The following is a 26,407-nucleotide window of genomic DNA, read 5'->3' as shown; positions in this document are numbered from 1 at the left end:
TAATGGGTGATGCGTGTGCACAAGCTTTTTGCATACAGACTTAGAACTTATGGAAGTGATTTAACTTATCAGATTCCTTTTTGTAATGGCATTGCAATTACAAAAAAGCTATTTAAAAACTGCCAAGAGTGTCTGGCAGAATTTGAGAGGTAATTAGAAACTTAGCAAGCTTTTGATTGTAAAGAAAAGCCTGCCTGCAAGTTGCTTGGCCTTTATCCAAACTCGTGACAATAACATAGCAAGAATGTAGATAAGACTACTATTGAGTATTTTAGAAAGCAGCTGTGTCCATCCTTCAGTGTTAGTTTCACCTTTTCTTTTGTACACATTCATAGTGAGATATGCCAGTTTATAGTGAGATATGCTACTTTATTCATGAAAGTTGTATTGTGATGTGTTGTCAAGAATGCTCTTCTCTTTGCAGAATGGAGGACTATGGATTATTGTGTACACAAAAATCTGGTTTTAGACACCAGAATTTGGTAGGATTAAATAAGATTTTTATGTTCTGTTCTAAATCTCAGCACTTTTGTGTGACTAGACAGATACAAGCTTGTTCTGTGCCTAGCCAGAAATGTACCTCCCTACCAGTAGCTGGGGACAAAAACCAGACACAAGCACTCTAATATCTCTGCATTAAAGAGAATGGAAGTAGCTGAGCACACCAACTCATTCTTGTCTCTGGCAAGAGTAGGGTCTGGCTAATGGAGTAGAGGCTTTTGAGGCAGATTTTCTGCTAATCTACACCAGTTCATGTTCTATTGGATTTCGTACAATTATTCTTCATTTATGACAACACGAGGTAAAGAAGGTCTTTTGCTTTTTGGATTATGTGTCATACAGTAACTTCTCTTTTTTAGCAGAGAAAGGTAAGGGGAAACGGAACACTTTGTAAAGAAATGCATAGGATGCCTATGGCCCAGATACATAGTCATTTTACAGTGTTTCAGATATGCTAAGGCTGTCTATCCTAATAACTGATAGAATAATTTTATAATTTTATAATTTGCCAAGAAGTTAAGCATATAAACAGCTAAGCACAATGCAATTAAGTGTGCTGTGTAGTCCTCTATGTAATCTCAGCAGAATGCCCCTTCAGCACCTGGTGGAAAGACCTTCTCTCATAGGGTATGAAAGGTCATACTGCTTTGTATCTTGATCTTTGTTAATTCACTTTATGTTTTCACATTGAGATTTCCCATTCTTTTCTTGAAACACTTAATAAAGTTAAATTTCTAAAGAGATGGTGGCATGTTTTCTTGCTTGCTGGACAGTCATCATGATGTGGAAGTCCTGGGGTTTACCAACAGCATATTTGTTAATAAAACCTGAACTATCAGTCTTGTAACTGGAATTTTATATACCACTTCTGCATCAAATATTGTTCAGAAATCTGATTAGATATTAATTGTGTCCTCCAAAACAAATAATTTAAAGTGAAAAATAAAATAGAAAGTATCAAAGTTGTGTTATAGTGATGGATTCTGCACTGCTGATGAGTAAATTAGATGACCTGCTAGGTTTTGTCCACTTATAGTTTGTATCCATGGCAAACCACACCAGGTGGTGCTGTAATACATAAGCTTTGCAATTCTATTCCTGGCAAGTTAATGCTTTCTTGGGAAGATAAACTGTGTATTGACACTTTATTCTTTGTTACAGATTCTCTCAAAAGGAAATAGTGCAAGCAAGAAGGGACTAATCTAAAGCCTTGATATTGGAGATCATTGCTGAAACATAGTTTATTGGACTGAAATTTCTGAAATAATAGACTTCTTAACATTCAGTTTGACTACCTCATTTTGCAAGTGGAATGTTTGGTTTGAATACATATATTATTAATAGGTAACAGATGTGAAATTTAGATTTATTATTTTTTTTTTTTACTTCTAAGCACCCCAAAAGTGCTGGAAGGTCTGGCCTTCTCCTTGTATCAGATGACCATAGAAACCTCAGAACTAAGAGTGTATCATATACAGCCAGGCAGAGTCTTAATGAAATTTCTTGTTAGATCCACTGAGTGTAGTATTCCTTACATTACACTGCACATGGAAACCAGAATTCTAGACATTTTCTCTCTAGTATAACGGAATCAGAACTTCCTAGTGGAAATTTTCACAGTTGATTAAGAGATTTGGATACACCATTTCAAGAAAATCAAAATAGGACTAAATCCTCCAGTGATCTTTGAAAATGTGCATCTTCATTCTTTTGCTACTAAGTATTCCTCTTCTGTGCTGTGGTTTTGTGAGATGCTTCTAGCTTCTTAATTGCTTCCTTTCACTGTAGGGGATAAAAGGTGTTTATCTCAGTCCCGTATCCTGTTGGGACCAGAGTTACTTTAAAATATACTCGTGCTCTGGCCGCAAAGCAAAATCCAGTACAGTCTTTATTGTTTTCTTACAGCTGTGCTTTTGTCACCGTTTGATTGCAGGTCAACAATAAACTGCAGCAGATGTTTTGTCAACCACCTCTGCTTCCCCCTCCTTAGCCCCACCCCACTAAGGAAAGGCAGTAGGAGGGCAAAGAGAGGCAGAGAGAGAACTTGCAAGTTGAAAAAGTTAAAATATGTTTTACTAATGCTACTAATAAAATAGAGAAAATAATACAAAATATACAAAACAAATCTTGAATTCCCTGGCACAGCTCAGCATGGTTCCAGCAGCTGCAGGGCAGGCACCCAGAAGTCCTGGGTTGGACTCTGCAGCAAACTGGAACTGGATTCAAGGATGCAGGGTCTGTCACTAGTCCTCAGATCACAGGGACAGCAGGCAGGGTCCTCCTCAGATGCCAACCATAGTTGAAGAGAAGAACAAGACCTTCATGATCTCCCACCTTTATATGAAGTATCACGTGGATGGGATGGAATACGTAGTTGGTCAGTTTTAGTCACCTATTCAGTTCGCCCCTTCTTGCTTATGGGATGTGAATGCTTATCAGTTACCTTGCATTCCATTGCTATGTCTACCAAAACATGTATCCAACCTCAGGAAAGTGCAGTTATTTAGAAGAACTTAGCTGAAAGAAAAATTCACTAAAAGAGAAACTGGTCTTGTTTTTAACAAAACTAGGACAGCTTTATATCAGTTTTCAAATATGTTCTAATTTAGTAAATGAAAAGGAATATGAAACATTGTTCAAGCCTGTATTTTTCATATTTCTATGAGTCCATAGGTCTACAACATGACAAACAAGATACCTAGAAAGATATCTGTCGCAACTGGAAAAAAAAAAAAAACACAACCCTAGATTTCAACAGAAAGCACAACCCCAGACCTTGGCATAATACAGGGTGTCTTAATGTCTATCCTTGTTTGAGAACACGTTTACACGTGCTTTAAGGTGCTTCCCTAGGTTAGGGCCTAAAATAAAACATAGGAAAGTGACTGAGATGCAAGAAGGTCCTGCAAGTGCTGGACCTGAGACAGGAAGGCTGTAGATTAGAAGTTCAATTTAAAAAGAGCTGAGAGCAAGTTTGGTGCAGAGAGCGGGAGGCTGAGGGAAGCATGGATGGCAAGATGGAAATGTGAAGCTGAGAGCTGGAGAAGTGACAGCAAACGGTAAGGTTGCATAATTACTCAGAAATAGGCATCTCTGATCATGATGCTTAGACTTTGGATGGGGCACCTTCACTTGAATAAGTCAGCGAGACGGAGCTTCCGCACCTCCAGTCAGAGAAAAATAGAGCTGGAAGAAAAATTCTGTGTCATCTAGATTCGCTCTCCTTTGGGACAGAACTGGAACAAACACGTGTATCAGATTCAGGTATTAGAACTCCCACTCTAAATACCTACTGCCCCCAGCCAGGTTTTATGTGAGTCAGTGTTATAATGGAGTTTAGGGGCTGTTTCTTCGTAAATATAATTGCAACATTTCTAATAGTTAGAACTTTGAAGGTTATATTTGATGGTCTTTAAAAAATTACACTCTAAAGCTTGGTTCTTCCTTTCTTATTGCAGTTGCTTTTAAGTGTGTCTGTTCAGCACAGCACTTCTAACACCAGCACAGCATCTTCTAACATGTCTCTGGTAACCCATTATGTTGCTTGCTTGATGTTTTAATAAAAGCTAAAGAGTACAAATTATTTTACATTGAACTCAATTTGATCTCAGCTGATTAAATCCTTTTCTATTTTCCCTTCTTCAAAAGGATTATATAATTTAGACGGTTGAATGGGAGAGGGAAGATATATTAGTGGATTGAGTTAAGCTGGGGGTTTACTTTTATATGGTAGCACAGGTGTTTCAAACCTCAGCTAACATGATGTTTTACCTGGTTATGCAATTCAGGGATGTCCAAGTAGAAGAGGATGCTTAATTCAGCTTAATGATTTTCTCAGTGTGGTCAGAGTCTGCTTCAACTCACCTGATAAAAAGCAGCACTGTTTTTGCTGCTGCAGTTCAATGGTTCATTTTGCTAATGGAAAAGCAGATGCTAACAGGATCAGATAGTCTCAAAGTTTATAAAGTTTAACACTTAAATGCATGAAACATAACATTGTCTAAAATAGTTTTCTCTGAGACCACAATGGCTATTTTGTGCCTCTGCACAGCATGTACTCGCATGTGTGCAGTGTGTATTATTTTCCTTTGATGAATTTCTATCTATGAAAGGCAAAATCTTGAGGCCATTATGTTTGGTATTGCTAAAGTCTGAAATATTTCCAGCAAAATCATCAAAATAATGTACATAAGCATAGTACACATAAGCATATATAGACACATATATCAAAATCAGAAAAACACATCTAGCTCACTTCTGTTCGATATTGTTAACTAAGCTTTTACCGATGCAAAGATTGAAGTAATAGCAAGTCCGACTAACAGAAGTTTAAATGATCCAGGTCTCCAACATCTCAGTCTAAGTTTTGAAATAGTATTCTTTATTCTTACTTGTACGTTTGTGTCTGACAACAAGGAAAGTAGTTTTTTAGCTTGCCATTTAATGTAGATAGACTTACCAAATTTTAAGTTGTAAAACCTCTTTGTATCCAGTCACCAGAAGAGACAAAATGGTGAGAAGGTAAACAGATTATCTGAATCCAGGTAGTTTAATCAAGGGTATGTGTCAGAGTATTGCCTGAGCTGAGAACAGAACACTAGCCCAATTGTTATAGTTTATTAATTGTGTTCAAATGTCAGCCAAAAAGTAATTTAGATTTTGGCAGTGCAAAAAAAATTCTAAAATCTGAAGAATGATGTTGAGTTGGGCCAAAATGTGCAATCATTTTTCAGGGGAAAGCTACCATGGAAATAATTGCTTAAGTAAATATTGCTGAGTTTATTTTACTATGTTTTAGAATTCAGTCTTGCAAATTATTGAAGTCTTGCAGATTACGTGCCTTGAACTGCGAGTTCTGTCTGATTGAAGGTGTTTGATTTGCTCTTTAGATGTTTGTTTTTGTGGGTTCTTTGGGGGGAATTGCAGTTGACTGCTTTAGATAAAATTTTTTTAACATCTGTGGTTCCGACAGGTTCACTCCCAATGAGATATGTGGGCAATTGCCATTTGTTTGTGTGTCCATCTCCGTAGCAAGATCACTCGGCCAGTTCTCGATCTTTCTGTAATGCTTCCTCTCATGCTGCCGTCGCTACCTCTGTTTCTTCCCTGCTCTTGTCTTCTTTGGCGTTGTGCTCTATTAGATAATCCCTACTTTACTCATAGTTTCCTTGGCCTCCTTTTTATTTTTCTTTTGGTATAATTAATGTTTCTTTTATTGCCCTCGCTTCTTCATAACATCTTCAGTTCTGCTGTGGTGGATTAAGTCACAATTTCTCTGATGGTAGTTTCCCAGTCTGTGTATCTGTGGCTGTTTCTCACACTTTTTTCTGTTTGCAGACCTTGAACCTTCAGGCATTTCTTCCTGGATGTTCTAGTGTGTTATTAACACATCCTTGAATGTTTAGTCAAAAACAGCACATCATTTGGCCTCTCAGGAGTTACTGCTTACTGTGCATGTTTTGTGTAATTTCCCACTCCTCATTTGATTTTCTCTACTTCTCTCTGTATGCTCTGCACTTGTTTCAGTCCTCTCTTTCTTAGCTCTTTGTGTCTTTGTAAAAAGTCTTTGATTTCTTTCCCATTTCATGTTTTTTTTTTTTTTTTTCTGTAAAAACTTTTACTCTCATAGCAGTTTCTTTACCAGTAATCTCTTCATCCTGTGTAGTGGTGGTGTTTATGATTTCTTTTTGGTTTTATGACATTGTGCTTAGTTGTATTATTAAGTACATACCTTTTACAAACAGCATATGTATAATGATGAATTTTAAGAATGCTGTGAAGATAACCCACTACTTCACCTTCTAACAAGGAGAACATAGCACAGTGATGCCATGACTTTTGTGTGAACTGATTTGCAGCTCTGCTTTGTTGGATTTGAATTGTAGGAAATTGCTTGCAAAATTATGCTGTTACTTTGATTATTTGTAACATATACTGGCCTGTGATCTCACTTTCACGTATCTAGGATGTCACGGTTACTAGAAGTGCAGCTGGCATTTAAACCAAATGCATGTAAACCGGCTTTGTTGCTTTCTTCCAAACACTTCCCTCCTACAGTCTGTATCCATTAGCCCAGAACTAAGCCAGGTGGGGTGTTGTGTTTTGGTTGGTGTTTGGGTTTTGTGTTTGTTTTGTTTTGTGGGCTTTTTGTTTGTTCGCTTGGTTGGTTTTTTGTTGTTGTTAGGGTTTTTTTGTTTTTGTTTGTTTGTTTTTAGGGAAAATGGGATATTTGATTGCATATCAAATGTGTGCGGAAATGTGATTTTGTAAAGTCTGTGTATGTATTTTTTCCCTGTAGGCATTAGTGTCATTCTGTATCCTATTTTTAGTTTTTCTGCGGTGCTCTTTCTGTCACTGCTTTGAACAGGGCTTTATTCGCTGAAGGTTAGTCAACATTCTGATGCCTTTATGTGACTGCACTTATTAGTAGGAAAAGATTCAAATTTTCTTGTGATTGTTCATGTGAGTTATTCATGGGTATACTGTTCCTGCTTTAAATGTTAATTTCAGACGATCACCACCCTCTCCTTAGCTTCTTCCAGCTGCCACTGACACCCCCCTCAGCCTGCCGGCACAGCTGTGCCATCCTCCTTTTCTTGGAAGATGTGCCTGCTTTTGCTTTTCAAACAGATTTCTTCCCACTTGATGTGGTGGCAGGGGAGCCCTGTGGACAGTGCCTCATCACGCTTCCTTGGCTGCAGCCCTCTGTCATTACTATACATTGCTGGTATTTGTAAAGGTCTACAGTTATTACTGTCATTTCCTTACACTTTCGCCATTCTCAGGCTAGTCTTAAGTGTGGTGTGCCTCGTCCCAAAACCACAGCAGACCTCTTCCAGTGTGAAACACCACTTGGGTCTTTGAATCCTTTGATGATCTCCTGTGTTCCAAATATTTCCACGAATAATCGAGTTTATTTCAGACTGGCGATCACATTCCTAACTGCCACAGCACCCCACGGGTAAAAGGGCAAGGCTTAGCTCGAGATATTACCAGCATATGTCACTGTGTATGGCTGGAATTCTCTAATACTCTGACATTACCCTTGTTTCCTTAAGGAGTTATATTCTGATTCCTTTCTACAAGGAATTTGTCTTAGGTGTGGCAGCTCTTTTGGTGTCACGTTTTAAGAGTGCTGAAGTAATTGAGATCATGTCTATGCAGGGTTGTCACTGGTTCACCAAGCAGTTAGCAGAGCACAGAGCCTACAATGCCTAGGTTACAAACAGGAATAAGGAACCTGATCTAACATAGATGTCTCAGTAATTTTCCTTCAGCTTTATTGTGTCTGTGCTGTTTTTATAGTAGCCTCATGAATTGGACTTCTGGTAATACTTGTACGAATACATTAGAAATGGTCATCAATGCCATTGGTTATAATGAACAGCTAAAATGTCAATATGTGTTTCTCAGTGTGTAGGATTTTGTTTTGCCTACCAGTGATAATTCCTTATAATTATTCCTCAGTGCAAATAGTACTGTAGTCTAGTAAAATGTGGTTTTGCTATTTAGTTGTAGACTGAACTGTCTTCAGTAAACTCCACAGGCAAATGTATCTTTGCATGGTGACTTTGTTTTTAGATAAGATCATCATAGGAGTACTATGATGTATATTTAAGAGTACTTAAATAGGTCCCTGACTTCAAACTAGATTCGAAGGGGCATGGGGTTGTAGCTGGATTTGCCTCAGTGGGGCAGCGCTCTAGAACTGATGAAGACTGGGAGGCCTCCCATACCCTGGGGTGGAATCAGTGTGCTCAGCTTGCTGTTTGAAATGCCTGCACACCAATGCACGCAGCATGGGGAATAAGCAGGAAGAGTTAGAAACTTGTGTTCGGATAGGAGATTATGACCTGGTGGCAGTTACAGAGTCATGGCGGGACAGCTCACATGACTGGAATGTGGTCATGGGTGGCTATGTCCTTTTCAGGAAAGACAGACCAGCCGGGCGTGGTGGTGGAGTCACTCTTTAGGTGAGAGAGCAACTACAATGTATTGAGTATTGTCCAGGCATGGATGAGGAGCAAGTTGAGAGTCTATGGGTGAGAATTAAGGGGCAGGCTGGCAGGGGTGATACTGTTGTGGGCGTCTATTACAGGCCAGCAGATCAGGGTGAGGAAGTTGATGAAGCCTTCTACAGACAGCTGAGAGCAGCCTCTCAGTCGCAGGCCCTGGTTGTTGTGGGGGATTTTAACTTCCCTGATGTTTGCTGTAAGGACTATTTGACCAGACAGCCACAGTCCAGGAGGTTCCTTCACTGCCTTGACGGTGACTGTCTGTTGCAAATGGTGGAAGAGCTGACTAGGAGAGGTGCACTGCTGGACCTCATCCTCCTTAACAAGGAGGGTCTGGTTGAAGCAGTAAAGGTTGAGGGCTGCCTGGGTTGCAGCGAACATGAAATGATGGAGTACAGGATCTCCTGTGGCAGGACCAGAACAGCAAGCAGAATTGCAACCCTGGACTTCAGTAGGGCAAACTTTGGCCTTTTCAGCAATTGCTGGGGGAAATCCCATGGGCAAGGCTGCTTGAAGGTAAAGGGGCCCAAGATAGTTGTTTAGTGTTCAGGGACTGTTTCTAGATAAATGTACCTTTATTGCCTCTAAAGGCCAGATAATGTAGTTTGCTTCCTGTTGAGTCCAGTGCAAGTGTCCATTGGATACAAATACATTTCTAATGTGCTGGTTTGGGCCTTTCTGCTGCGGGTTATGCCACAATCTGTATGCATGCTGTGTAGTAAACCAGTGCAGAATAAGCTGGAGAGAAGTCTGGATACCACTTTGATCAATTTGCTGGTCAACCAATAAAGTTTGGAGATAAATTAAAATGAAATCTGCTAGCACTCCTTAGGTTGTTTGCACTTGTGATGGCTGCTCTGGCATGAGAAGTGCTGCTGTCTGCCTTGGTGTCAGACAGAGCACGTGCACGCAGGGTTGTGACAGTGTCATGCTTGTTTTTGGAAAGCAACACTCCACACTTACAAGTGGAGTATTTTTGCAGTACATGGAGAAATACCTAAAAAAACCCTATAAAATAATCTTTAATGGCTGGACTGTAACATTGCTAAATCAACATACATGTTTTCCTTCTTTTCTTTCCTTTTGCTACTTTCACTTCTGTGGCCTCTGGCCTTGTACTCAGTTTTGTGTACGCTTAAAGTGAAGATTGTCTCTTCTTTATGTTAATTAGTATGAGATTCATTGCAACATTCATTTACAGATACTTAATAATCATGAAATAGGATTTCATATGCATGAAGACAGTGTGAGAAGGATTGTGGAATTATTGTAGTGTTTATATTTTTACCTTCCAGCAGTGGACCCTCCTGCTGTATGCCTTTATTCTGGATTAAGATTGCTTTTATCCTGGAATAATGACTACGCATTTAGGAAAAAAAATCACTTTTACTCCCTCAAATCTTAAGTGCCACTCAAGACAATGCTAAATATGTGGAAGTCTCCAAATCTTTTAAGAAGCTGGTTTTTGCTTATCAGATTTCATATTTTGGTATGAGGCTGCTGAAGTATGTAGTAGAGGCTAGTACTGAAAAGAGATCATTCTTGAAGTACTCCAGTAGTATTTACAGCTCCTTATTGAATTTCTAGAGTAAGGACAGAATGCCTTAAGGATATTGTCTAGGGAAAAACAGCAGAGAATTGTGCAAATCTGCCATATGAAAAATTATTTATGTAGTAAATGAATCATAACTTGGGACCTGGAGAGTTACATCTTGGGTGCCTTAAATGGGATTATTTGTCTGGAAAAGGTGAAGTAGGCTTTAGCCTATGGTTTAAGAAACAAGTTGGCATGATTTTTTATCAGGCAGAAACCGCCTGCTTGAATGTGCATGTATTTGTGACTGAGCTAAAGCATATGAACTGAGAAGTAACACTGTGTGCTCAAAAAATGGAAACCTGGCTCTGCAAGACTCTGATATTTATTTAAAAGATAAACAACAAGTCTGGTTCTCTTTTTTGTTTCTCTTCTAGGCTTCGTAAGTGTCTTAGATTTTTGGTCTTGGGCTTTCTTCCACAAACACAAAAGCTAGCAGCAGATTTTTTGTTTTAAGTGAAAGCTGATGTTCTCACATAATTGCATGATTCCAGGACCATGGCTTCAGGAACAGTAAAAAACAAATATCACATGGTTTACAACAAAGTAATTAGAACTGGCTACACCACATTGGCATGGCTCACAGGAAGAAACTATTGTGCTTCTGTTTGTCCATATAAAAATGAGTTTTTTCAGAGCACCAAGTGCTACATGGAACAAAAAGTTATCCTAAATTCTTGGGTCTGAAGCCTGACTTCATTATAGATCCAGGGTTTTTAATAATTTTTTTTTGAGAGCTTAATATGTGCGACTCGAAACAATTTTTCAAAATTCAGCTTCCTTCCAAACTAAAAGCAAAATTCAGATAATTGATCAGCTGATCTCAGCATGTGGCATCAGCGGCCTGATTTTTATAAGGGCTGGGCATGGTGTCCGTGGGGAGCTGAGTTGTGTAAAAATCTTGGCTTGCCTGTGCTGAACCCTTTTGGGAATTCTGGCTTCAGAAAGGTCCCCTAATGAACAGCTTTGAGGGCATTCCTCTGCCTTATTATTGTGTGTTTGTATTTAACCTGTTTGCTCTTGATTGATGGGGCTTTTTGGAGAAAGCACAAGAAAACTCACTGTTGGAGACAATCCTGAGTTGACAGGGGTGGAATAAATGTTTGACTGGGTCTTTTTATTGCTGCATTCCAGCACTTTTCTTTCTATATCCATTAAGAAAAACTTGTGAGTAAAGAAAGTTCAAACAGTACCCATGCCTGACTTCATTTTATGCCTTTCTCTACTTGGTCTCTGTAGGCCTGACTAAAAGTCTACTGTTGCTCTGCTGCCTCATGCCCGTTTTTTTTCTAGAAAATCAATTTATTTAATTTTAGCCTTGTAGAAGATGTCATCTATAGTTTTTGTGCTGTTTCAACTTGCAGCGTAACACTGTTTTACTGGATGGTTAAAATCCCTACATGGATTTGGTATCAAAACCCAGTAAAAATACATATATTTTAAATATTGAATTTCATTTCCTTTTCCATGCATTTGGGGAAAAAGAATGGCATGTGCCAATACAGCTGCTTTTAAATGAGCTGTACTGCAGCTTTTGCTGAAGTAGAAGGGATTCGAAAGCCTATTATTATACATTAACTGTGCTGAAGGCACAATAGCAGAGTTTCATTTAAAGTGCACTTCTATTCTGAAAGATAGCTGCTCTGGCAGCTCTTGTGGTTGCTTGTTTCTTCCTTCTCAATGTTTTCTACATTTCATGTGTTCAATTTTCAGGTAGCCTGGTAGCTTTTCTAGCTACCAGCAGTTCAAACTTAATCTGTGGTCTGAATTTGATCAAGACAAATTTTGCCAGTCATTTTACAGTTTGAATGTGGTTATCAAATCTATTGAGGATGAAGAAATAGCCTCGTATTCTGTGTTACTTGAGGGTCTATCCCCAGTAGATATAAGAAGGTAGTAACACCTTATTTTAGTCACTGACGAAGCCCAGGAAGAAGGAATTTGCTTGTATAGAAAAATACTTTTACAGTCAGTTTGCAAGCAGAGATGTTCATTAAACAGTATTGGTGATATTTTCTAAGGAAAACTGCTATTTTCTCTATCTGTATCTATTAATAAATGTGATTGTCTTTCTATTAGCTCTGTCACTGGTAGCCAGCTTTTCTTTTTGTCTTTGAAAGGCAGTTTTGATCCCACTGTCACATGTCATCTATGGAATAATAATACGTCCCAGTTTTGAAATGAGTGTCATCTGTCAGTTTAACTCTTCAAGATGTTCAGAGAGGGAGACTTCAACCTGGGGCCAGATTCACTTAACGAATCCATCTTGCTGGCATATTGAAGCAGCACAGAAAAGAGATTCTTTAAGCTATGAAATTCTGCAGTGTAGGGAAATCTGTCAAGGGTAACTTCTGTGGTGGTTGTTCCTTGTACACCTGCTGAAAGAGTCATTTTGGGAACAAAGCAGGAGACAGTGGTCTGCTCTGATTATCAAGCTGTTCATTAGGCATAATACAGCAACAGTATATACAAAAGCAGCTCCAGTGTAGATTCAATAACAAAATTGAGGAGTTACAATGCACGTTTTGGAAACACGTAATTCTTTTGTGCCAAATGGAGTGTGTTCTTTCAACGAGGGTTACTAGTCTACAGTGTCTTAAAATGAAGTTATACTTTTCATAATCTTTTCAGAAGAGTGGCAGCTTGCCTGGTTGATTTTCAGAGCCCTCTGGTATTGAAACCAGACTGTTGTTTTCCCTGGCTATACATCTTATGAATAGATTTGTAGTGAAATCCCCTTGCCGACGTCACTGACGTTGCAGACAGTGCAGCCGCTCCTTGGCAGGGGATTTCTGGCCTTATTGTGTACAGGTGAACAGACTGACTTTAGGAATGGATAGGCTGAACAACTAGCATAGATGCTTTCCATTCTTTAGTTCTGGAAGAGGTTTTAAAGTCTGACTGGGAGAAAAAAAAACCAAGACACACACAAAACAAACAAAACCACAAAAAACCCTACAAACAAACAAAAAACAAAACCAAACCAAAAACCAAACAAAAACCAAAAAAAACCAAAAATCCAAATCAACAACAACAAACCAAACAAAACCCCAAACAAAAAAACAACAAATGATCAAAACAAACAAAAAACCAAGACCTTCTTGAGCTTGAGGTGATAGTACCAAAAATTCATAGAACTCAAGAGATGTTTGGTTCTCCAGCCTGTGAAAAACAGGAGGAATGGTTCATTTTTCTGTTGGGGTGAAAAATTGCCTGACTTTTTAACTGCGCTTTCTTATGTGAGTCATAGTATTGATAGTTAATCCAGTCATTATCCCTTTTCCAATAGTTTTTTTCCTATCAGATATTGATTTTGTCAGGGACATCGCTTTCTGCTGTATTTGAAAAGGACACAGCCAAGTTGAGTCTGAACCCCTGCATGCCCAGAGGGACCGCTCCCTCAAGTGAAGCAATAGGCTGTTGACCACAGAAACCATCAATTTTCAGGAAGCAAAAATGAGGGAAAAGTGATGGGGAGGGGGAAGGTCAAATGTATGAAGCTTGAAGTAAGAAACCAGAGGGAAATTCCATGTAGAAGACAACATTTCTTTTGCTTGTGACTGATGTCTGTGGTTAATTCACAGAACAATCAATTTAAACGTGTTCATGTTATTCCACAATGATTATTCAGTCCTGCAATGAAGAATGAACCATATTATTCACCCTAAGCTGGGAAATGACATGTCTGAATAAGCTGCACCAGTGCTGGCCCTTGCTAGCGTTTGAACTGCTTTGGCAGCCTTGTAGTGTAGACACAGCCGAGGCAGTACAAGACAGTAAGTAAAAAAGGGGGGAAAGTGAAAAATGTTTTAGTATCCTGGTTTGGGAATCTGAGGTGTAAAATAAGAGTTCGTGTCCTTGGATGGGGTTTTGAAGAATACATCTGTGCTTTGTGGAAAACCAATACCATAATAACGGAAGATGTTATCAGAGTTCAGAATTCTGAATCTGGTCACTGAGCTTATTTCACGTATACACTGGAGAGCTGTCAAATGGAGGTAGGCTTAGGATACTGCACTACACTAGATCAAATCTTTTCATGAAAGATGTTTTTAGACTGTAATTAAACTGGGTGTTGGTAATGTCACCTCTGTTCAGCACTGATTTAGAAATGTTCCTGTCCCCATTCTTAGTTAATTTGAGTGGACTGCACCATTTGATAGCTGTACTGAGATCCTGGATCATGGTACAGGTGTTCCATGCAGGTTCTGCTTGTCTTCTATGGAACCTGCTACTTTGCAGTTTCTAAGGAGCATATCAGCTGATGGCCAGGGAGAAAAAAAAAAATCCGTGCTCCCAAACCTTAGGGTCCTTTTAGAATTAATGTTGAGGACATTAAAACCGTTAACACAAAGCCCAGTACACGTGAAATGCTGCATTCCGATATGCAGATACTTTCCCATGCTGTGGTACTCGTGCATCCATGTGTCATCACTGACTCCCTTGATCAGGAGATGAGATTTCATCATGCCTTTTCAATTTTCTTTTTGTTGGCAGATAATTGTTAACGTATTTTTATTTGACTGTTTGACATTGCCTTAATGAGCGCAAATACTTTTTTTTAAATGAAAGAGGAAAGAAAGTGTAAGTCCAGGGTTTAATAAGGTATTATTGTTATTTTTATTGTAGCTAATCAAGTCTTGTATATTTTCATAATTCAGTACTCATGGAATGAGGGTTTTGAAGGCTATTTCATTAATACAGTATCATTTACAATACACATATTAGATGGATTTAATAGTTTAGAGTTGAGACAGTTATTTGCTTTGTAAGCTGCCACTTCCCATTGCACAGATAATCACATTTGGCAGTTCTCTTTTGGTTCAGTAATGCAAATTGAATTAATATACCACGGGGATAAAATTTCCTCATAATTCTCGTTTCTGAAGTGGGAGCAATGGAGGAAGATGCTTACTGTGCGTCCTGCCATGTGATACTTTGCCTGCAAATAGAAAACTTGAACTTTGGCATCATGCAGCATTATAGCGATGTATAAATGTCCCTCAAAGAAGTTGGGTGGTATTTCATTGCGCATCATTTGGATGCTCTCTTGCTGTCTACATAGTATAACCCAGGAAAACAGTTTAATAAAGAATTATCTCCAAAGGAACCTCCTTGCAGAATTTTGCAAGTAAACATGTGTTTCTTTGAATTGCCCATTCCTGATTTGCTTTTACACTGGTGCCTAGATTAGTATCCAGCAGAAGCTGAACTGAGTATTTGAGGAAAAATCTACATGTCATCCTGCTGCAGAATAAACGGAAACAGCTGTCTAATGGGAATGGGAGCTTAAAGCTTGATAATTCTTATTTTTTCCGGATGGCATCCAGGATTATCAGTGAATTGTTCTTTTTTTCTGGTGGTTTTTTTTTTTGTGTGTGTGTGTGTTTTTGTTTTTGTTTTGTTTTGTTTTTCTTCTTTGGTGCTTGTAAGATTTAAGTTACCAGCTTTCTTGTGTAAAGGCACTTGCTGAGTATACCATATTTCTCCACTGTCAATTCAGAGTTAAGGGCGTGTTAGCCTGTGGTGTTAGAAAGGGTTATTTTAAAATTTGAGATTTATAGGATTTTTTTTCTTAAAATTAATTTATGCTTTCTGTAATTCTGTAAAATATATATATATATACATATAGCTCTAAGGTACTATGGCACATTTATGATTTTATAATGACTAATATATATTACATCTAATTTGGGAAGTAGTATTTAAAAGGAAGATTTTCATATGACAAATTTTATATATGAGTAAATGGCTTTCACTATGATAAAATGATCTTTAGGTTGACACTGTTTCCAGTGATAGTGCTGGAATACATGATTAAAACATGTCAATACCTTTTTATGAGCAAAAGCAACCTTGTTTTCCTTTTCTAAAGTACGTGGTTGCTGCTACAATGCTGACAGTGCACAGGTTACACAAGAGGATCAGATGAGTGTATTATATGGGAGAGAATTTCTCCCATTGCTGTCAGGATGTTTTCAAAGTAGCCAACCTTCTTACTGTAAAAAATCTTTCCAGTGCACTGACTTTGAAGAACAGTATGAGCCAAAGCCACAAATGTTTTGAAAGCAAGGGTGATTCTAACACATCCATATCCCATTCATTGCAACTCAGCTGATAAAGGACCTCTGCATTTGGGGAGACATGGTTGGAATCCTTTTTGGCTTTCACTCAAATATTCTAACTGGTTATATTACTGCAGAACTATATATTAGGGCAAGTTGCAGTACTGTGAAGGCTCTTGCAAGTTCAACTCTTGATGCACAAGCTGTTCACATTTTACTGCTGACACCAGGTAGCAATGCATGCTTTTGCTTGACAGGTAGAAAGAACGCATTTCTGCGCACAGTGAGGATTTTGCTGTCACTGAGGCACAAGTACATGTGCATGAATGCAAAACCGGGCCTTGGGAATATGAGGCTCTGCAGTGTGAAAAGGGAATTGCAGATAAGCAGAAGTGCACGAAGTTCAGAGGTGCCTAAAGCTGCTTGCAGTGCTTAAACAAATGACACAATTTTTGAAATGACATTCAAAACCCACCTGGACACATTCCTGTGTAATCTCATCTAGGTGTTCCTACTCTGGCAGGGGGATTGGACTAGATGAGCTTTCGAGGTCCCTTCCAATCCCTAACATTCTGTGATTCTGTGTAAATATTCAAGCTTGCTAGTGAATACAATTATAGAGGGGGTAAAAGTGGAAGTATGTAATTCTGTCTGTCTTTTATGCCTCTGCTATGGGTGAGTCTAATGATCAGCAGCCCCTGAATGCCAGGGCAAAGGGGTAGGTATGGCAGTCTGTAGATGTTACACATCCTGAAGGGACAGAGGAACACGGGCAGAGGAACAAGATGCAGGCATTAAAAGGAGAAGTGGGCTTCTGTGTCCATCATTTACCTAAACCCCTTCCTGCAGAGATGGAGTGGAGCTGACTGCTTGTGTCCTTTCAAAGAGCTACAGCTCCCTTCTCACCATGAGAAATTTTAGAGTTGTAACAGGCTTGAATGCTTAGCAGGTATTAAGAGTTGGCATATTTGTTGCCTCTGTGAGTAAATCAACTGCTGATAAGGTGAAGAAATCACATGTCGAGGCAGGTTATAAAACCACAGATCCACGTGATTGTTGAGAGGTCCTGTCAGGCTTAGGAGATTTTGAAACTTAACTGCATTGGCAGCCTGCCTGTCACGGTATAGATAGGGCATATGGGAACAATGCTCTGATGGTACCCCAGCAGTAATCTGGTAACGGCCTAAGTCCAGGCAAGTGTCACTGACATGCTGGGGTTACCCTTACCCCAGCTGCTGCATATAGATCTTCACTCCAGGGCGATGCAGACAGCTTAAGCTGTACAGCTATTATATTCTGTTCTCAGACATGCCGTTTGCATACCTTGTGTAGCTCTTTAGGCACAGAGAGCTCAGCCAGAGCTTTTTATAAGGTGAATCATGCTTTCTCTCATGGCATAATTAAGGAATTTTTTTTTTGTTTCCATCACTCAGAGAAAAAGGTGGTGGTGTCCCCTCTGAGTCATGGCTGGATAAGCTGCTTTTATTTCCCCACTCATTTCATGATTAAGGAAAGGGAATGAGCTGCAGAATTATGACAGTTCCAATATAGACTTGGCTTTCTTGGTGCCCTCCCTTCCCCCTCAATAAATCTGTGCTTGATAAGATGAGCTACAGGAGCCATGGATTTGCAACAGTACCAGCAGCATAAATATTTCTGTATTTCTAGTTGATTTTAAGATGATTGGTGTGTGTTCCCCTCCTTTTTATTTTTTTTTTTTTTTTGGCAAAGGTTAACCCCATTAGATGTACTGCTCTTCATTTCATCTCCTTCTCCCATCTGTTCTGTCTCTTTTCAGTACAAACTGAGGAGATGTAGCTCCCACTCTGGCTGCCAGATAGCTCTGTCTCCCATACATGAGCAAACATCTCTGTGTGAAGCAGAGCAGTGCCCAACTGCGTACACGCATGAGATTGTACCGTGAAGGCAGACCACGCTCTCTCCAGCTCCATGATAATGTCACATCCCCTCTGTCAGCTCATCCAGAGGGGGGAATGCCACTGCTCCCCTCAGTTAAGTGCTGTTGATTCCCAGGCCCAAGCTGGGAGCCAAGGGAATCCAAACAGCTTTTTCCGGAGCAACCAGGTTAGCATAGCAGTAGGTAAGAAAAACAAATCTTCATTTAAAATGTTAAAACCACAGTGCATGTAGATAAGCTATACAGAATTTACACATGACAATTATACAAAACCTATGATTATCTGGATAATAAAGCCATAAAGTCAGAAAAATCTTACACTGAAAAACTCCCAACTTTACCTTGGAACTCACTGGCATGTGGCCATTTCATTAAGGAGAAAATCTCACCAAGCTCCAGAGCCTTGCTTCATATTCCTGACTTTTAAAGAAGATTTTGTTGTGTCTCTGTGTGAGAAAAATTGCACACCATGAGTTCTGTGTAGAGAGGAGCATTATCTTTGAGAAAAGCTGTCTTAATTAATTTAAAATTACCTCTGTGAAGCAAGCAGATATTTATTACAAGTAGTTATTTATTATCACCAGACAATGTATGAAGCAAGATAGTTTGCAGCAAAGCTGGTTTGCTTTTACTTGGCGATCAAGTGCCCGGGCTCATTTATGTCTTCTGGCTCTTACCTTTTACATTTTCTGGTCTTCTGATTTTATATTTAGCATTATCTTTGAATAAATAAAGTAATATTAGAAAGATTAGAAAGATAGTGATTTTTATTCATGGTTCTTGAAACTTCAGTTTATGCTGACTTAACCATTTTTAATGTTATACTGTGAAATATTTTACAGTCAACTGAATGAGTTTACCAGGTAGGTAATAGCTTCCCAGATGATGAATCTGTTTTGCCAAGTTATGGGACAGGGACATGTTCCCTCTGCTATATGGTGGCAGTGAAGGATATGGTGCTGGTGGCACAAGCACCTGTGATGGGAGCTGCAAACCTTCACATCAGATTATGTCAAAATCTGTAGCCTATATGTGTGTATTCTCACGGGTACAGCCTGAATGGAGAAGTGGGGGATGTGGTAAGAAAAATAATATGTGTGTCCTGAATACATCCGTGTGGGCATGGTATTTTAGCCAGTGAACAACCATATTGTGTAAGATGCCAGCAGCCATAGCTCTGAGTCTTTTCCCCCAAAGGAGAAGTCTCCTGAATGCTTTTTAGTTATTAATCATTTTAATTTATATTAATTGTTAATAGGAAGAATTTATTTAAAACTACATTCTTTGGATGCTGATTAATTTTTTGCCATGCTTCACGTGGTAGGGAATAACTCCTCTGAGAAAGCTTGCTTTTGGCAGCTAGTGTAGCTGCCAAGACAGTCTTAAATTTGATGATATTCCAATATTACTCCAGAAGGGTATTCCTTCCTGAGTGCTACTTGGGGGGAACAATATTACTGTATTTTACTATATTACATATTACCATATTACTATATATAGCTATATATTACTACAGGGAACCTGCTTGGCTGTTGCATGCATGTAAGGTTCTGTTGGCATCTTAAAAGATTTCTCTGTAGATAAAAGCATTGCAGATTGCTGCATCTTCACCAATAGTTTGTGCATTATCCTGCAGTGTCTTCCAGTAAAAGAGTAAGAATGTCAACTGTAAATACATAGTGTGTCAAAACTAGAATGCAACCAATTTTCTTCCAGCTTATGCATATATCCACTCTCCTTTTCCTTGTTTAAGGATAACAGTGATGAAAACCAAACAGAAAGGAAGATGTTTTATTCACATATTTTAATTTTAGAAGTAATTGAATGTGTTTGGCTCAATAGGTAAATGTCTTTTATTTACAATGCGGTTTGCATTTGTATAGCAGTGCTATTTCTTCTGACTGTTTCATAAGGTCACAAATCTCTTTACAGTGCAAATCACAGCCCTTGAAGACTGTGGAGTTCTGTAGCAACCTAGAGCTACTTTCTTGAAGCTAGTCCTACCAAACACTGGTGTGCTGATGGTCTTTAGGCACAGAGCTACTCTGCACACCCTTGAATGGTATTGCATAATTCATTGAGTGATGGGGTATTATTGAACTGTTGTGCTGATACATTTGTGTATTTATATCTACTGTTACTTTCATTTTTACTAGTGATTACAGAAGGAGTACGAAGAATGGAACATTTACCCAGGAGTAGGAAATTGCATTCAGCAGTAGCTAAGCAAAGTTTTGTATAGAATTATATAGCTTTTGTTGTCTGAGGTTTAAAATAAAAACGCACCTATGTCTTGAGAAAGCTCTGTTCAACATATCAAGTACTGTTACCAGTTTCAGTCAGAATACAGTGGTAACAACCATTCTTATTGAAAAGCCTAATGAAAATCAGCAAACAAGTTGCAGTCAGTCGTTGTTGAACTTCCATTTTATGCTAAATATTTTATAGTCCATTAGTAGTTTTAATCAAAACTATAGTGACTTTCAAATATGAAGTTGGAGTACATTGAGAGATTTCATAACATGGTAACTTTGGTTTTTTAGAGGGAAGGTATAACTTATGTATATAAGGTTTTAAATACTGCTGTATATAAGGTTTTAAATACTGCTTGTTGCCAGTGTATTAACTCAGAAATAAAACATTTATGGTAGTAGATACTAAGGAAAAAACAGAGCTGTGGGGTCTTCAACTTTGCACGGAGACACTGCTGAAGTCTTTGTCAAGCTAGACATATGCAACTTATGTAGGTGTGTATAGCACAGATGAGAAGAGACATTTTTATATTTATATAAAACTCAAAGACTGAGGAGATAAGATGTCATTCAGAACTTTGAAACTAGATTATGCTCTCACTGTAGCTAAGATTTTCAAATGTGTTTGGGAGCTCCAATTTAAGAAACTCTAAAAAAGTGTAATCTTCAAAGAGTTACAGTGCAACATTTCATGAAAACAAGTCTCGTTTAGAGTGTTTGAAGTTTACTAGTTAAAAACATCAACCATACCTCAAATTCTTGATTTCTATGTTCATGGTTATTGTTTGCAGAACAGCATAAATATATTGTGCTCTTATGCATTTCTTTAAACTGGCAGACTTGCATATCGGGAATATGATAATATATTCCCTCTGATTCCTTCATGAGTTTCAGTATATTATGGTAATTTCATAGAGACCTTCTGGAGCTTATCTTGTCAGTGTATGTCTACAACTCCTTGCGGAAAGGAACATCTGTTTCTGAATAATAATTCAGTGCATTTGGATTCCAGTGGCAGAAATAATTTTCACCCTTAAACTTCCCAGACTCCTGTCTGAGGCACTGTAGATCTGTATCCCTCCCTGTCTTGTAAATCTGGATGGGTTTTATTTCATATATTTCTTCAGGTGTTTGATTTAGTTGTTGTCATTGTCTCCACCATCTGGAATCCTTTTTTCACTGTGTTGCTTTTGTGTGGAACATAGATCCACACAACTGTCAACCAGAAATAGTTCCAAAACTCCTGTCTTTGCACATTCCTATCGTCCACCTACCATTTCTGTTTCCTTCCTTCCTTGGCCAGATTTAGGTAGTAGACTTTCTAGAGAAAGTACTGGAAATCTCTCTAAGCTTTGTGAAACAATTTGTGAGACCCTAGAGCCCTATAAAAGCTTGCAGTTAAGAACGTGATGGAGGGTTACAACCATTGCTTAATTTTTCAGGCAAGGCACACATAAAGCCTGGAGTATTATTTGAGGATGAATTTTTGTGCCCATGCCCATCACTTTAGAAGTATATTTAGAGGAGACACAGAGGAGATGATAGTAAAAATAAGGCATTAAGAATGTGAAACTGTTAGTACAGTGGAGGTTGGTTTATGTCACTCCAATTACGATAATTAGTAACACATAAGTATCAGTTGTCTGTTTTTAATACAGAGCAGAAAAGAGATTCTGAGGTTGCAAGCTACAATGTAATAAATTGGAACACAGATTAATGTTTGGTCATATATTTCTACAGAGGAATTCTTATTTTTCCATCTTCTGTTTATAGATAGTGTAATTTATTTTTTTAATTGTAAATTTCTCTTTCAGCCATTAATGAATTTCCTAAAGATTTATTTACAAATAAAGAACGACAGCGAGGAGGAGTTCTGCTTCATATAATTGGTGTAAGTTTTCCTCTACTATGCTTCTCTTTTTGTTTTCATTTTATTTATCTTGTAAGATGTTAGTAGTCTTAGTGGCCTAACTAAATAGAGCTATATATATTTTAACATGACTCTGATACTTTGATTTCAGTGTTTCTAATATGTCTATATGAGTATAAATCCTCAAAAGTAACATCTTAGGAACATCGTTTAGTGATGGACCGCATAGTGTCAGGTTAATGGTTCAACTCTATGATCTTAAGGGTCCTTTCTGATCTAAATGATTCTAAGATTCATTTAAGAAAATAGTGCAAGTCTGAATTTGCAGTATCTGCTCATTCATCCTTTTGGAGATAAAATCCTGGCCGTATAGATCACAGACGTGTATTTGTCTGTACTTCATCTTGTATAAACAGGGTTTGGGATTCCTTTGTTGATAACATCAAGCATCACGTGGAAGATTATTGATTCTTTTTCTTTCTTATTGTGCCACTATGCAAAAGATGCAGTGGTTATTTTAAAAAACAAACAAACAAACCCACAAACTTAAAGAACTATAGAAAATGTCATGTACAGTTTTATATTTTATTGTAGAAAAAAAAACCCCAAACAAGTCAGGCCTACGGGCTCCAGTTCTCCACTCCTCCACTCCCAGCGCAGGGGAAGTAAATTAAAAGGAGTTGTGTTTGATGGAGACCAGCAGGATTACACCCACTGCATGTGCACATCATGTAAAGCCGTATAAGCCACTGGGAGAATTACGTTTGCAGGGAACCAGGTGCATTCCTGAGAGGTTTAGTGCAGTGAACCATGTTCAAGGTCAGCTTAATTCCAGGTGTGATTATCTCTTGAATATTGTTAATCAACGTGGTGTTACTTTCTATTTAATTACTTGGTCCGATAATTGATGATTATAGATGATGGCTGTGTAACTTTGTAAACCTTACCCATTACTCTCTGTTATGTGAAGTCTGTTGTGGCACCCTATTGTGTCAAACTGTGGTACCTTTCATATTCTAGAGTCTGTCAAATGTTCTTGTTCTAAAATAATTCTTACATTCAATAATCTGGTTTCGTGCCGTAAGTTGATCAACAGAAGGATTTTCATTTGGAATGGAATAAAAAATGAAGGTGTATATTGCTAGTCTGAATAAATATAGCATTGCCTTCTTTCCTCTTTTCATGTACAGGAAAAATCTGAAGTATTTCCTGAATTTATTTTCTTTACAGGCTCTTTATATGTTCTATGCTTTGGCTATAGTATGTGATGACTTCTTTGTTCCATCCTTAGAGAAAATTTGTGAGGTATGTTAAAGAACTTTATTCCTCTTTTGGAAATTTATTTAGAGAACATTATAGAATCAAACATTTTGTGCCAGAATTGTTTAGAGTTCATTCCTGTCAGCTTTTTGGCCTGATCCTTTTCAAATTATTTGAGCTTTCCGTTAGATAATGAACCTGTGGCCTGGACACATTGGTTCCCCTGGCCACAATCAAGCTGAAAAAATGAAAGATTTCATGAGATCAGATGGCAAACCCCACTCTTAAATACCTCAAGCATGTAGCTAGGATGGATATGACAAATGAATGAGTTTGGTTTATTGTTGTATTCCTAGTTTTAGAAGTCACTTGTGAAAATAAATCATACATAGACAAATTAATGTGTTTGCTTACATATCTACCACTGTATCAGCAAGGAGAAAACAAGCATCTGTGATCCTGGTGTAAAGTGGAGAAAAGTGAGAATGCATGAGAAAAGCATGTACCTTGGTTTGATATGGAATGAGAATACATATTTTTTACACAAAAATTGGTAAATAAATATAATTCCTTTACGTAATTGCTGAGAAGATCTTGCAAAATTACATGTAGGATTCTAATTGAGTTGGTCAGGACAAGGTAGAATTTATACCTGGTGTGTAAATATTGTTATGTAAGGCTTTGGTGAGCTACTACAAAATGAATACAAAACCAGATTTTAATTCCTTTTTGAAGGCAAAATGAAAATCTCCTTTACTTTTTAACAAAAATGTGAAAAACTCCTGTAGCTAGTTAAAAAAATCTATTTTCCTGTGGATATATGTACTAAATTCCTATTAGTGTTACACAGAATAAGGGAGGCAACCGATAATAGTGAAACAGTCAGTAAGGATATTTTCTTTCCCTTTTCAGATGTTGTCTTCAGCAGGCACCGTATATACCGTATTTTGAGTTGTAGCAGTTGGGTTGTACCAATTAAGGTGTCACTGATCCTCTTGTCTCACGTTCTGTGGAACATTAGAACAGCTAAGAAGAACTCAGATAGCACACTTAAGTTTGAGTTCCTGCAGCAGTATGACTGGTAACAGATTGAATGGTACAGTAAGGCCTCATGTTTATGTTTTGTCAAGTTCTGCAGGATGCCATTTTCATCAGCTTGAAGTGTTACATGGTGCCTAAAAAAGACAGGATTTCTGTACTGGTCCTTTTGTCACTAATCACTTTTCTAGCCTTGGAAGAAAAATAAGGTACTAAAGATGAGCCTAGAGACTCTCAAAAAGGAAAAAGCTCCTCTGTAAAACCTTCTTTATAGTTCAAGGGAAAGATCTTCAGAGAGTATTAAATTGATGCAGCCCACTTGTGGAGCTACACGTGTTTCTGGTGGTCTGAGAACTCTAAGTTATATATATCCTGTTAGAACTTAAAAGACACTGTCATAAGAGTAGATCTGTCTGCAATACACGAGCCTCTCTGTGTCTAATTGGACTAATTTTGTCTGTATGAGCGGATTCACTTTTGATTAATACAGCTGAAAAGTGAAGCCAGAAACAGGCCTGCTGTTTCTAAGATTTATTCACAGAGGTTCTGTTTTTCTCTTACGGATTTTTATTTTCAGATTTTAGAAGCCCCAAGAATTGTCCTTAATTCTTGAATGATTACATTTAGAGTACCAAAAGTAGATTAATTAAGAGCATTTGAGATGTTTAATTTATTTTAATCTGCAGAGGTGCTTTTCTCGTATCAGCTACGTGTAAGCCACCATTGGCTCTTCAGTTATATAGAAGTAGGTTATTTTACCTGACACTTCACTGAATTAGGTTATAAACATTTTACTTGCTCAAAGTATATTTGCCTTCTCGAAAGGCGGTGTCTAATTTTATATCATAGTGACTATTCCTTCTTTAACAGCACCGTGGCCGGAAAACTAGGAGCTTCTAACTTTGCAACTGTAGAACTGTGCAGTTTCAGCAGTGTTGAAACTACGATTGCTTTTCTTCCAGAAACTACATTTGAGTGAGGATGTTGCCGGAGCCACATTCATGGCAGCAGGGAGCTCCACCCCAGAACTGTTTGCATCTATTATAGGTATGGAGCCCACACACTAGCTCTTATGAGATCTACTGTTAAAAAAAACAGCAGCAGATCAAGCAGAGGTATCTAAAAGTTCTGCCTATTTTCTGTCAATTTATAATCGGCAATTGCAGCTGTCAGCTAGTCTGTGGTTCATGGTATAATTAACTACTCAAAATATCTCATGAAACTGTGAATTTCCTCTCAAAACACAGAGAGGAATGACTGATTCTGAACATAGGAAGCAGAAGAAGAGATTTATTGCAGTCCCCTGAGAGAGAACTTGAGATATTTGATGCCTCTTTGGCTTCGTTCTTCACAAATAAAAGGAATTAATTTTAGCAAGGAAGCAGGAGAACAGGGAACATGGGAAAAGAACAAATTAATGTGTGGATAAGTCAGATCTGTTAAAAGACAGAAGGAGAGAGTGTACATTCCAGAATTATTTGAAATAATCTCTGAAATATTAAAGATTATTGGCCAAGAGAGGAGGTCTAAATGACAAAATGAGTACCTGTTAAGAGAAGGAAGGACACAGGAATAAACTGATAGAGAAGAGGGAAAGCAGCAAATTTCCTATAATCACAGAACAGTTTGGGTTGGAAGTGATGTCCAAAGGTAATCTAGTCAAATCCCCCTACAGTGAGCGACATCTTCAACTAAATCAGGTTGCTCAGAACCCTGTCCAGCCTGGCCTCGAATGTTTCCAGGGATGGGGCATCTACCACCTCTCTAGGCAACCTGTTCGAGTGTTTCACCACCCTCGCTGTGAAAAATTTCTTCCTCATGTCTAGCTTGAATCTCCCCTCTTTTAGTTTAAAACCATTATCCCTTGTCTTGTTGCAAGAGGCCCTGCTAAAAA

General features: G+C 38.3%; 1 protein-coding gene across 1 annotated transcript in view; it reads left to right on the top strand.

The window, feature by feature from the left end:
- Positions 1-26,407, top strand: part of SLC24A4 (solute carrier family 24 member 4) — a gene marked incomplete at both ends in the record, with an annotated part of 89,061 nt that overhangs the window by 30,025 nt on the left and 32,629 nt on the right. Inside the window, 3 exons of the mRNA XM_080344660.1 lie at positions 22,160-22,236; positions 23,446-23,520; positions 25,476-25,560. Coding sequence (XP_080200786.1) covers positions 22,160-22,236; positions 23,446-23,520; positions 25,476-25,560 — 237 coding nt within the window. The remainder of the gene's footprint in view (positions 1-22,159; positions 22,237-23,445; positions 23,521-25,475; positions 25,561-26,407) is intronic.

Source organism: Nesoenas mayeri, assembly GCF_963082525.1.
Source record: "Nesoenas mayeri genome assembly, chromosome: 5".
Taxonomy (NCBI): Eukaryota; Metazoa; Chordata; class Aves; order Columbiformes; family Columbidae; genus Nesoenas; species Nesoenas mayeri.
Note: the sequence above shows the minus strand (reverse complement) of the source record. Positions and strands in the feature narration are given on the sequence as shown.